The sequence below is a fragment of the Channa argus genome, chromosome 17 (assembly GCF_033026475.1).
Source record: "Channa argus isolate prfri chromosome 17, Channa argus male v1.0, whole genome shotgun sequence".
NCBI lineage: Eukaryota > Metazoa > Chordata > Actinopteri > Anabantiformes > Channidae > Channa > Channa argus.
In genome coordinates this window covers 22,220,976-22,234,882 of record NC_090213.1, presented here as the reverse complement: position 1 = coordinate 22,234,882, position 13,907 = coordinate 22,220,976, and the positions used below count along the sequence as shown (strand labels likewise).

At 40.0% G+C, this 13,907-nt stretch overlaps 1 protein-coding gene across 3 annotated transcripts in view; it reads right to left on the bottom strand.

Moving 5' to 3' along the window:
• Positions 1-2,962: 2,962 nt before the first annotated feature.
• Positions 2,963-13,907, bottom strand: part of fynb (FYN proto-oncogene, Src family tyrosine kinase b) — a 70,318-nt gene continuing 59,373 nt past the window's right edge. For 2 of the 3 annotated variants that reach the window (XM_067481823.1, XM_067481822.1), the window contains 6 exons: positions 11,084-11,248; positions 9,185-9,364; positions 7,383-7,459; positions 6,303-6,456; positions 5,927-6,058; positions 2,963-4,514 (listed from right to left, as the gene is read on the bottom strand). In XM_067481823.1, the coding sequence (XP_067337924.1) occupies positions 4,306-4,514; positions 5,927-6,058; positions 6,303-6,456; positions 7,383-7,459; positions 9,185-9,364; positions 11,084-11,248 (917 nt within the window). In that variant the 3' untranslated portion in view covers positions 2,963-4,305. Of the gene's footprint in view, positions 4,515-5,926; positions 6,059-6,302; positions 6,457-7,382; positions 7,460-9,184; positions 9,365-10,594; positions 10,751-11,083; positions 11,249-13,907 lie in introns of all 3 variants that reach the window. The other variant, XM_067481824.1, reaches the window with a different exon arrangement.

The window sequence follows — 13,907 nt, the reverse complement described above, 5'->3', positions numbered from 1 at the left end:
GAGGAGAACGCATCAGCCACTGTTCATCCGGGAGCTTGAAGTGGAGAGGGTGAGCAGCTTTAAATACCTGGGTGTCCACATCAGTGAGGACCTCACTTGGACACCTCACATGACGCAGCTGGTCAAGAAGGCCCAACAGCGGCTGTATTTTCTGAGGAGGCTGAGGAAGCTTGGCATGTCGCCTAAGATCCTCAGCAACTTCTACAACAGCGTCATCGAGAGTGTCCTGAACAACTGCTTCACTGTGTGGTACAGCAGCACTACTGCCATGGACCGTAAACGCCTGCAGAGAGTGATGAAGACTGCACAGAAGATCAGCAGGACTCCACTGCCCTCTCTGCAGAGCATCTACCACGGCAGAGTCCACAGGAGAGCTGCTTCCATCCTCAAAGACCCCTCCCACCCCCAGCACGGACTGATCACACTTCTACCCTCAGGACGGAGGTACAGAAGCGTGAAATGCAGGACCTCAAGACTGAAGAACTCTTTCTTCCCCTCTGCCATCAAACTCCTAAACAGCTGATAGGAGTTTGCAATCATGGACATAACTGTTTACATGGACGTAACTGTTTACATTGAATTACATTTTTGCTTTTGCACATTCATTATTTCAGAACTGCACTACGTCACTTTTATTGCCTTTATTGCTCTTAATTTTTACTTTATTTTTTCTATTTTTATTTTACTTTACTGTATGGCATTTATTGTGGACGGCAAAGTAAGAATTTCATTGTGCAGGGAAACATGCTTTCTGTCTGTGCATATGACAATAAACACCATGAATCTTTGAATCTTAAAAACAAGAACAACCCCCGGTTTCTGTTCAGTACTGTAGTCAGGCTGACTAAGAGCCATAGTTCTGTTGAGCCTAGGTTTCCCTTTACTCTGAGCAGAAATGACTTCATGATATTTTTTATGAATACAATTATAGCTATTACAGAAAGAATTTACCAGATCCTCCCCCCAAATATTACAGATAGATCTTCATGTACAACAGTGCAAAATCATTGATAAGGCCCCACTCCCTGTTAGACTGCTTTTTACCCATAGATCTCTCTGAGCTAACTTCATTTATTACCTCATCTAAACCAACAACCTGTCTGCTAGACCCTATTCCAACTAAGCTGTCCAAGGAAGCTTTACCCTTAATGGATACGTTCGTATTAGATATCATCAATCTATCTTTAGAAACAGGCTATGTACCACAGGCCTATAAGGTAGCTGTAATTAAACCCCTACTTAAAAAAACCCTGTCTTGACCCAGGTGTTTTAGCCAATTACAGACCAATATCTAATCTCCCCTTTATTTCTAAAATCCTTGAAAAAGTAGTTGCAAAACAATTATGTGATCACCTTCATAGGAATAATTTGTATGAAGACATTCAGTCAGGATTTAGAGTTCATCATAGTACAGAAACAGCACTGGTAAAAGTCACCAATGATGTTCTCTTGGCCTCAGATAATGGACTCATCTCTATACTTGTTCTTTTAGATCTTAGTGCTGCATTCTATACCATTAATCACAACATTTTATTACAGAGACTGGAACATGAAATTGGCATTAAAGGAACAAGGTTGGTTTAAATCTTATCTATCCGATACGTTTCAATTTGTTCATGTTAATGATGAATCCTCCATGCACACAAAGGTTAGCTATGGAGTTCCACAAGGCTCTGTGTTAGGACCAATACTTTTAACTTTTTATATGTCTCCTTTAGGCAACATTATTAGAAAACACTCCATAAATTTCCACTGCTATGCTGATGATAACCAGCTATATCTATGTATGGAACCAGATGAAAAAAAATCTGTTAATTAGGCTTCAACACATAAAGGCCTGGATGTCCCACAATTTTTACCTATAAACTAAAACTGAAGTCATAGTATTTGGGCCCAAAAATCTCAGAAATATGATGTCCAACCTTATCATTACTCTAGATGGCATAAGTCTGGCCTCCAGTACTACTGCAAGGAACCTTGGAGTTATTTTTGACCAGGATTTGTCCTTTACCTCACATATAAAACAAATTTCTAGAACAGCCTTCTTCCACCTACGGAACATTGCCAAAATTAGGAGCATCCTGTCTCAAAGTGATGCCAAAAAACTAGTCCATGTTACTTCTAGGTTGGACTACTGTAATTCCCTACTTTCAGGATGCCCCAGTAACTCCCTAAAGAGCCTGCAATTAATGCAAAATGCTGCAGCAAGGGTGCTGACTGGAACTAGCAAGAGAGATCATATTTCACCTTCACTAGCTTCTCTGCATTGCCTTCCCATTAAATCTAGAATAGAATTTAAAACCCTGCCTCTTACATATAAAGCTCTGAATGGTCAGGCTCCATCATATATAGAAGACCTCATAGCACCATATCATCCCAGTAGACCACTTCGATCTCAGAATGCAGGCCTACTTGTAGTTCCCAGAATTTCCTTAGGCTTAGACTGCCCTCCTCCTATCCTTCTCTCCTTTCCTCTCACCCAACAATTCTCAGTACTGTCTGGCATTAACTCTGTGTGTTTTCTCCCGTAGTTGTCTTTCCCCTTCTCTGTCCCTTTCTGCAGGTGTCCCCAGGCTTTGAAGCTGTGTGTTTTCCAGTGTGCAGTTACTGGTCCTACCAACCTGCTCGATGTTTTGTTGTTGCTTTTGTTGCTCTTTTTCTTTTCTCTCTTCACTTTCCACTCACCCCAACTGGTCAAGGCAGATGGCCGCCCACCCTGAGCCTGGTTCTGCTGGAGGTAGGGAGTTTTTTCTCTCCATTGTTGCTTAGGGCTTTGTCAAGGGGGAATTGTTGGGTTCTCTCTATACATCTTTATAATCTTGACTTTATTATGTAAAGTGCCCTGAGATGACTTTGTTGTGAATTGGTGCAATATAAATAAAGTTGAATTGAATTGATTGACACACGCACACAAGTCATATTTTACACATACATCCAAACAGTGGCATGTGAAAGACAGGTGTCTTGGAAAGAATGTAAAATATTTATTGTTCTTTTGTTTCTGAATTGGCCAAATAGCTGAATTAACAAAACAAGTTATGTTAAAAATGGACATAAACAATATAAAGAAGGAAAGTTAGTGAAAAGATTTAACTGTACAACTGAAAAATGAAGGGTTTCCATTGGCCATGACACCATCTGTATTCAATTCTGTGCACTTCCTTGTGAAATCAGACCTTAGAAATAATGTGAACTGCAGATTCAGATTTCCCCTGAACATCACAGTATATTTGACTCTCAAATCATCACCTAAATGTTTAAAAGCCAAAGACTGAAATGCTGATAAAATATAACATTGTTAGGTAAACACAAAAGGAGAGTGGGGAAGGGAGGCGATCCAGATTCAGATGCAGGTGGAGGATGTGTAGATGAGGAAATAATATCCACAGACTCCCTCTGAAAATTTTGATGATGAAGAGAGGCCTCGGAATGGCGGCGCAAATAAAGACATACATGCTCTTCTCAAAAGAAACCGACATGGTCTTTCTTCCAGCTAAATAAAAACAATGCTCATGGTACAAAGGCAGAATTATTTCACATAGTTCTTCTCTGAATTGCAAGTGAGGAGGGAAATATGTTCCAAATCCTCACACGTTCGGCTGTGATCTACAGTACAAATATGAAACTCATTCCATACAGTAGAAGTCTAACATGTATGAGGCAGCTTTGGAAGTGTGTGAGAAAGGACAAAAATAAAAAGAAAGAGGATGACGGAGGACTGTGTCATGCTTGAAGCCTCTGCAGTACTATTAACTGAAAAGTCAAGAAGAAAGCAATAATCTGAGGGTGAAAGTCTTTGTACGTGATGAAACATGACAAAAATATTGAGGCTTTCAATTCAATCTCTAGAAAAGAATACTGGAGCTACAGTATAATACACATACAGATTAACTGTGGCAACCCAGGTGGTCATCTTCCTTTGCCTTTATCATTTTTGTCATTATTATTATCTTTTGCAGGAGAAAATAAATTCTTAAACAGAAGCAAACAAACTAAAATGAGCCTTTCCTATTTACACTGAATACATGTATCTCATTGCAACGTCACAATCCCTGTTGTCTCCGTCCACCCTCCATCCCTCAGCTTCCCTAATTTATCACATAAGCAAAGTTCAGACACTAGGGGGGATGTTGGAGGCTGAGGGATTTGGATTTGGGGGTCGGTGTTGGGCTCAGGATGAGCTGAGGAAGCTGAGCTGTACACATCCCTAAAGCAAATGCTGGACTGGGAAGGCGCCACAGTTTTTTTTAACAGCACTGATTTGGCCAGTCTGGTCACAGTCCCAGAAAGGGTTATGGAGGGGTTTTAGAGGTTGTCCCCAGGCTGGTACTGAGGCTCAGTGGCTGTAAAGTAGTCCTCCAAGAAGGCCTGCAGGTACTCAAAGGTGGGCCGCTCCTCTGCATCTTTCTTCCAGCACTGCAGCATCAGCTCGTGCAGCGAGATAGGGCAATCTTGGGGGCACGGCATTCTGTAGCCTCGCTCCACCTGCTCCAGCACCTCGCGGTTGTTCATCCCTTAAAAAAAAAAACAAACACGCAGGGTATGAGCTGGAGCACCCTGAGGCTCCTTAACTAATGATTGTGACCTCCCCATGGAGACAAAACACAGCCAACATTTTTCAAAAAACAAAACAAAACAAACAACAACAACAACAAAAACGTGTTCACACACTTACATTTCCTTGCATTTAATTCAGGCCTAAATGTCAGCATCATGTTTTAGTAGATACAGCATATGTTATTGTGGCGTGATGGAGGGGTGCCTGGCAGCTCAATGGTTAAAGCATTGGATTGGGATGGGAAGGCTGCAGGATCGAATCCCACTCCACCAGGTGTGGCCCTGGCCGGTCCCGAGCCCAGATAAAATATGAGGGTTGCGGCTGGAAGGGCATCCGGTGTAAAAAAATGCATGCCAAATCAATGTACATAACATGATCCGCTGTGGCAACCCCTGAAGGGACAAGCCAAAAGCTGTTGATCCATTGGAGGGGTGATGCTTTAAAATAAACTAAAATTGTTGAAATTCTCTGATTTGTTAATGAGGTGAAACCTAACTCGAAAATCTCTAGTCCAACTTCAACTTTCTACAAAGAATCATTTGGATTCTGTAACTTATCTTTGCTTCTACTTAGCTTAGTGGAACTTTTGTTTTTTATATATGAACCTGTGCTGAAGGTTCAAATACATTTTTAAGGGTTGAGCATTTTGTAACTGTGTTCTTACAGTGTGGTTACATTCTGAGGAAGAAGCTTCAGAAAAACCAGTATGGAGAGACAAAACATGTTAGAGATCAGTAAAGAAAGGATCAGACTCTGATCAGCTACTTTAGCTGTAACCCATCATTTATGATACATCCCACACCTCCTCTTTATAATAATCAGGTGATGCTCAGGGACCTTTTTACTTACCTGTTTGTAAAGTAAATTTTTTTAGGATTATATCATATTAGTATTATGACACAAATGGTCTTAATATTCACTTTTCCCATTGCTACATGGTCTATACATATTTATTCTGTTGTTTTTATTAGCATTTGCTAATTCGCTGCAACCTCACAGCTAGAAGCTCCCTGGTTCAAATCTACCTGGCAGCTATGAGGCTCCAGCCCCCCGCAACTCTGAACAGCAGTTAAAGATTATGAATGGATGAATCTCATCAGGAGATGATGTGACATTTCATCACTGTAGCTTTCCAGATATCCTCATTAACCATCACCAGCCAAATTATACGTATTGTCCATTAATCATAAAACTTGTATTTTCTCATTTCCATAAACCAACCAGCTATTGACTGGCTAGCAGTGCCTTAGTTTAACAATGCAGTGCCTACTAGAAACACCAGGTTATCTCCCATGAAGTTGGGAGGGGGCGCCCGTTGTCATAGTAACAGCTGTGTGAGTTGCAGCAATAACCCTCACCCTTTCTTACCTGGATAAGGCACCCGACCCTTGGTGACTAGCTCTGTCAGTAAGATGCCAAACGACCACACATCGGACTTGATGGTGAACTTTCCGTAGAGCGCAGCCTCCGGGGCAGTCCATTTGATGGGGAACTTTGCACCTGTAGGAGGCCAGCGAGAACAACTTATTGTCCCAGTGCATCTTCATGCTATTTCACATAACTTTTAACTTTCTGTCACGTTGTCTTTTCTTTCATGTAACAAAATGTGTGAACTACAGCTAAAAGCTGACATAATTTCCTCCATGATCTAATACAGCATGCAAATGTGTGTGAGTGGGAATGTGCATTCAACATATTGTTTTTGTGAGTGAGAAAGAGAGAAAAGAAGTGGAAAGCCCCTCACCTTGCCGAGCAGTGTATTCGTTGTCTTCAATAAGTCTTGCAAGGCCAAAGTCAGCAATCTTGCACACCAGATTGTCTCCCACCAGGATGTTGGCGGAGCGCAGGTCTCTGTGGATGTAGTTCATCCTCTCGATATAGGCCATGCCTGCTGCTACCTGGAACACAACATAGAACAATACTGAAACAATTCTCTGGGCCTTATTTGCTGATACATGGATATATATGGAGGGTTTATTTCTAAATAGTTTCCACAGTTCTTTATGTGGAACTTTCAATACATTTTTGTATTGCAGAGTATCTGAGACCGACGTTAAACCACATTTTATAAATGAACAAAAAAACTCTGATATGCAGATTATTTTTTAACAAATGTTTCTGTAACTAATTATTCCTTCATTTTCTGTTGTTAAAATACAATAAGTGGAGATTCAAAATAAAAGCCTGTCAGAAGGGTAATGCTTAGGTTTTTTATGCAATATATCAGTGCAGGAATTGTTGAGTTGGATTGATGGGAAGTTGATGAAGTGATTGAAAAACAGAAAAACACCACAAAATGTCAAGGCTTTTCTGTTTGAGAGGAAACAGTCTGAATAACAGTGGCAAGTTAAGCTAAGACAAGTCAATTAACTGATGGGTTATTTAACAGAAAGTTAATTGACAACTACTGTGATAATCGATTACAGTACAATACAAGATTTTCTACTATGCTAAATGGTAAACAGTTGATCATAGAAAACAAGAATGATGAATATTTATCACACTTTGCACTTTGGAAAATGATAATGGACATTTGAACTATTTTCTAACATTTCCATACATACTAGTGAGAAAATAGTTAAAAAATGAGTTTCATCACTAATGAAAATAAATGTTAGATGCAGAACCAGTGAGTGTTACCTAACTCTAGTCAAGCACTGATTCTATTAGCTGAACAGTAAAAAAAATGCTTTAAATGCAAACAGTCTCATCATCAACACAGGAAATAAATAGAAAAAAGGGAGCTTCTTACAAATTATGGGAAATATAATATAAACAAATACATAAGAACAACAACAGGAATCTATCTCTGGTGATGGTATACCTGTGCTGCCATGTCCACCAGGTTAGGCAGCTTTAACCCTCGTCCTTCTCCATCCTTCAAGAAATCCAGCAGGCTTCCTACGGTAGACATTTTCAGATGTCACATATTAGTTCATAAACTTACACTAAAGACACATGTTCCTGCTTCATAATCAACATCCAGCAGCCAATCAGTGATGCCCCTCTGCCCTCTATAAAAACTCATTGGAATTCTGACTCGTAATCTGACAGCTGAATGTCATTGAGACATTAGGTTTGTAATTTGCTTCTTCACTTCTACCTATATATCACCCAAAGTAATGACAGAGGTCAAATCCAAGATGAAGTGATTGGAATTATCACCAGAAGTACTCTGAAATTTTTTGAAAACACATTCTCCTTAATCTCCAACCTAATGGGCTGACCTAGATGTGGCAGACTGTGACACAGCAATGCACATCAATGTTTCCATTCTAGTGTTTAATGTGCATGCATAGCTCTTTCTTGTGGGGTTTCTAAATTCCAGTGTTTTGGAGAATTGTTTTTATGGTCTTAATTACCTTCAGTCTGTTTAAGACCAAACCACAACAGTTGTTCTGACAGGAATAGAACAAAAACACTTAAATGAAATACATTTTACAAAGCTTTGTGCAAAAGCTACATGCTTTTGCACAGTGCCATAGTATTAAATACCAGTGCTTTGCCTTTACGAACTGTATGTTAGTACTGCTGAGCTGCTTGTGTTCAGCATGAAAAGTGTCTGATGACAGAAGACACTGATATTGAAGGCACCATGAAGAAACAGGGACCTGCTGCTTTTTACTAAGTATAATCTAACTAAGCCATCTTCACTTAAAATCCTCAATATAAATCAAACAAACACAAGGAGCAGTGTTTTTTTAGTGGTCTGTGGGTTTACTGTCATTGATGATAACACAGCAAAACTTTTGTTTTTGCAGTCAGGTTCACAGGTTGTTTACAGCTATAAACAATTGCAATTTCAGACCATTTATTACCCTTATATTACCACTTAAAGTAAACATTAGGACCAGTGAAGGAAATTTACAACAAAAGTGAAAAAACACAATTTTTGTTTGAAATTAACAGTTAACTAAAATGACAATAATTTAATAACTGGTGATTGCACAGCCTTGATCTCCCCTGGCTCAAGCCAGAAACACCTTCAAAATACAGCGCAGTTTGCTTTTTAAGCATTTTCGGACACCGGCTTTAACCAGGATGAGTTATTGTTATTCTTAAACTATTAAACATGTTGTTAAAGTTGTGCATTTATTCTTTTCCATAAACTAACTAGCTATAGACTGGTTAGCAAAGTTTAGTTGTAATGCAGTGCCTACTGAAATAATATCTGTTCTTCTTCATTCTGACAGATTAGAGAAATTCATCTGGAAAATATTTAAAACCCATTCAACCTTAATTTAAGACAATTTAATACTGTCAAGGCTTTTTTCTTTCACATGTATTGAAGACATTTAAAGACTTTAATAGAGACCTATAACATTCCTGGGCTGAGTTCTTCAATTTAGAGTGCTGCAGAACTCAACCTGTATTATTGGATCCAATGGGTGCTGTAGCCTGAAGGAAATGTATGGCTTTATAATTTGGGAATTTCAATTTAACTTTTTGACATAAGTTTCTACAGTTCTGGTTGCTAAAATAAATTGCCATTTGAATGCACTGTATTTCTAAAACTGCATAACTGTGAAAAAAAAACCATAAGGACTTTTTCAAAGAACTACTATACAAACATGCCATGTTAGTGTGTTTGTATCTGTATAAATATTTCTATGTGTGCTTATCAACCTTTGCCCATGTACTCCGTCACAATGTAAATGGGCTCCTCAGACACCACCGCATAGAGCTGCACCAGCTTGTCATGACGGAGTTTCTTCATGATCTGAGCCTCCTCCAGGAAAGACTCGGGGGACATGGTACCGGGCTTCAGAGTCTTCACCGCCACTTTAGTGGTGCCATTCCACGTACCTGGCACATGCACATACACAAACGCTGGCATCAGTACACAGTTAACATATATTCATATTTAAATCATGTTATTTTAAAGGCCGACTTGACAACCTTGGTGTCTAACATGACTCGAGTCAAAAAACAAACGAACAAACAAACAAAAAAAAACAAGGGCAAGAAAGTCTGGTCTTGCTATGACAATGAGGTAACAGAAGCACACAATGAGATCAGGAGACTACATAAAAACTGTCTACAATTCTCATGCATGGAAGTTGTGAAGGATAATGGGTGTGATATTCTGGAGTGGACTTTAACTTGTAATTGCTGTTAAAAGCAAGAAGAGAGATTCAGCACTGTGTCACCAGTGTGTTCTGCCTCTGGCTACTGCGTCAGTGTATGTGTTAAAAGATATGGAACAGTATAATCATGTCAATAACACATTACTCCATTTATCTAATTCTGTGACAGTAACGGATGCAGGAATATTAGTAGTGACCAGGAGACGAAGAGGAGACAGTCCATCAGCTAACATGGGTTTGGTGGGTTAGAGGGTTTAATTTAAGAATAAGGTCATAAATCAAAGTACTCTTCTTTACTAATACAGCTGTGCAGATGTTCTGGGAGTGAGCAGGTGGTGGTCACCTGCAGGGGGTGTGAGGTGATAGGATGTTTTACAGTACGGAAGTCATAAACATCAGGCATAAACAAGACATTATGAAATTTGTTTCAGAAATGATTTAATTATTATAACTAATCAATGTAAAACATTATTTAATCCAAATATTTATTTACTACTATTTATTCAATTTTAAGATCTAGTTTAAATTACCCCTTCTTTTAAGTTTCACTTCATAATTAAAAAAGTTTTACAATGACTTTTTGCAGGTAAAGTCTGTGCTATGTTCGATCATTTCTGTAATGTTCTCAAACCAACAACCTGTTACCAGCTACGTCTCACTAAGACTGGCCAGTTGAACAGATGTGCACAGATATCAGCATTTTGACACCACATAAACCAGCCCTTACTGGGCTGTAAGTGTTTGACTGACAGCTGAGCAAGCAGGCTCATGGAAATCCAATGTAAATGTTACTGTAGCTAACAAGCAAAAGACAGGAAGCTTTTCTCTGTAATTGGTCTTTCACCATAGTGTGTTCTATAGATTTAACATTCACCAGACTAGAGTGCTATACTCTGTGAACTATGGGAAAGACAGTAATTGGATTCATGAGTAGTAACTGACTTCTTACCGTAAAACACATCAGCAAAACATCCCGTCCCCAGTTTTACTTCCAACTCAAGTGTGTCTCTGCTGATCTCCCAGGCATCATGACTCAAGCCCAGAGTGTCAGGGATGTAGTTCACACACACGCCCGTTAAATTAAAGCACAAACCATCTGCACTCTCTACAGGGGGAGGGAAGGCAAGGCACACAGGGTTAACTACTGGGGAGGGGGACATGCACAGAGGGACATGGAAAGAAGCCATCTTTAGACTGTGAGAGCAGAGTCTCCTGACACACTGGAAGTTATTTTCCAGAGGATCTTAGGAAGAAAGGCTCAGAAACCAGAAGTATTTTCCTTGCAACTTCCCCAAACTGAGAATTATCAGAATTTCTCATTTGATCCCCTCCTAGGCCAGATTGTGTGCTTGTGTTTTGGAGTCAGTCTGGTGTCTCTGCTGGCTCAGTGTGGCCCTATCCTTGTGACCTCATCCTTTGGAGGCGACTGGATCCGTACCCATCCAGACCTCCCCAAACTGCCCATTCCCAAGACGCTTGATGAGCTGCAGCGACTCCCGTGGGATCTCCCACACGTCTTTGGTTTTGACGGACAGGTCAGCGAGGCGGGGCATCCCTTTGTGGCAGGGAACCACCAAGCGACAGCAGAGGCCGGCAGCACGGTCTGCACGTACCACAGCGGTGATAAGGTAAATAAGAGCGGAGAGAGAGAGAGAGAGAGATGCATCTTAAGTTAGCATAGCATCAAGCAGGAGAGATAGGAAAGGTTCAAAGCAACACAACTACAATAAAGGACAAACGGGGGCAGAGTCAACATGAAAGCTGAAAATCAGTTCCTTTTTATCTCGTTCCCAGATGGATTACAGGCAGCCTCCAGGTAAAAGTATCCAGCAATAATCATTTCAAAGTGCTCTCCCTGATCCTTACTTGCCATCAAATCAACCACTGTGCTGTCTGGATGTGCAGTCCAAATACACATACAATGCTACTTGGGATTTATGAACATGACCCAGTAAGACAGAGGTACCTCTGAGTCCTAAATGGGAACTCAATGTTACACATGAGCATCAACTAACTATGTTAGGAAAGCAGTACTTAACCTGTAAAATGGCCTGTGAAACTTGCTATGAAGGACCTTTACCTAATGATGTCATCAGGTGGGCTCAGAAAATACAAATTGTTACAAAAATGCTGTGAACTAAATGTTTTCAGATAGGGAAGTTCTGACAAAACACCATAGCTGCATTGTGGGAAGTCGGGGATCGAGCTTTTTTGGAGTTCAACCTTAACTTTAGTGTTGTATCATTACATTCAAATCACAAAGCTAAGCACCTGCTTTTCATGAACAATGAACTGTGATGTTTAGAAATGTTTAGGTAAAGTTCTAGTTATAGATGCCTAACTATTTTAGGTCCCATTTTCTCTACTTCATAAAGCCCTCTGTTGGTGTCAATACTTCTTTGCATATCAGAAAAAAAAGTACTGGCTATGTTATAGCCTGACTTTAATGGCAAGTATGACTTGCAAACACTTTACGATAATGGCATTAATTTACGTAAAGAGATCCAGCTGTTAGTCTGTCATAGAAGAAAAGTACATCATCAGTTGTGGTTACACATAAAGATAAGGTGCAGGGACATATGCATCACAGGAATGAAAAACCATGGTTGTTTAGTCAGCTGAGTGCTATTCCAGCTGCTTCCATTTGATCCTCTCTACTAGCTATATGTGCCTGTCACTGTATCTGATAACACCACGTTGTCTGTATCATGAAATCAACAACTCTTTTTAATGCAGGAGCAAGTCATGGTGTTTGTTCATCATTGATTAAACCAGTGAATTAGGCCAGAGTTTCCGTTGGTACTTTCATGCTGATATCTAGAGAGACCTCCCCCACCAATGCAACAGGGACAAAGTGACCGCCCTGTCTTTCCTGCTGCCAGCGACAGGGCCTAAGGGTGTTTTTACAGAGCAGTAAAGACAAGATAAAAGCCTGTGCCTCACCTGTGGGAGTGTTCAACCTGTAACTTGACCATCAAAGCCCATCTGGGCTTCCCGCCTGCTGCTCCACTCAGACATCAATACTGTTCTATGTTCACCCTGCTGGCTATCATAAAACCTGTCAATATGTAGGCTGTATCCACACAGCAAGCATCAAAACAGATAGTGTGTCCTAGAGTCCCTACAAATGATGAGTGTGGGTGATAATGCTTTGATCAGGGAAAATAGGTTCAACACATTAGTCCCCAGTGAAAGCTTATGCAATTTTAAAGGACAAGTCTGTCAGTGCTTGATCTTAGCGTTGCTGCTACAGTCTGTGGCAAAACCATTCAATCAATTTGCTCGACTAAAATTTGCTGGACAATCAGTTAGGGACTGAGTTGTCTTTATATCTGATTTTGGTGCTGCCAGGTGGTAGTTTAAAAATAAGCACTGATCCAACTCTAACAATAATGAGCAAACAAGCTGTAACATAGTGAAGACTGGACAAGTTCAGTCCCTTCCAAAAGTGTTCAATAAATATATGATAAAAGTTTGGAATTTCAGTTTTTGTTTTCGGTGATATATTAAACAAGATAGAACACTCTACCATTTCATAATCAAATTACCCAAATTTTTTTACAAAACATTTTTAACTGCATATGAAGCTGAATTTGCTCTTTAAAACCAGAAGAAAGCAAGAAGCCATGAAAGCACAAGCCCTGTGAAGAAATAAGGTTATTTGCAAAGGTGTGTTGTTGCCTCCATTCATCATCTAGAGTGGTCATAAAATGTAGAGACAGTTAATGTTCCATGACACGAACACATACAGAAAATCCATGGTGTTGATTTTACAGCTTAAACATTGACATACCAATGTGCTAATTAGAGCGTGACAGGAATATCTTTATCTATATCTTTTTCAGATTGAGAGGCAGACAGAGAAAAAATAAAAAATAAAACAAACAAAAAACAGAACAAAAAATACGAAGAAATTGAAATTGTTACTACTACTAAAGTATACTCTGTTACTATCCAAATTGTATTTTTTGCCCTTTTGGCTAATCCTGTGAGTTCAGGGTCGCCGCAGCGGATCATTTGTCAGCATGTTGATTTGGCACAGTTTTTACGCCGGACGCCGTTCCTCACGCAACCCTCCCCAATTTCTACCGGCCTACGGACCGGCACTGCATGGCTGGGAATGGGAACGGGCTGTTAGAGATTCAGTGTCTTGCCCAGAGGCACTTCAACATATGGTCGAGAAGAGCGGGGCACGAACCTCCAACCCTATGATCTAGAAACTACATTTATTAGTAAAATTTAAAAAATTATTGATTTCTCAG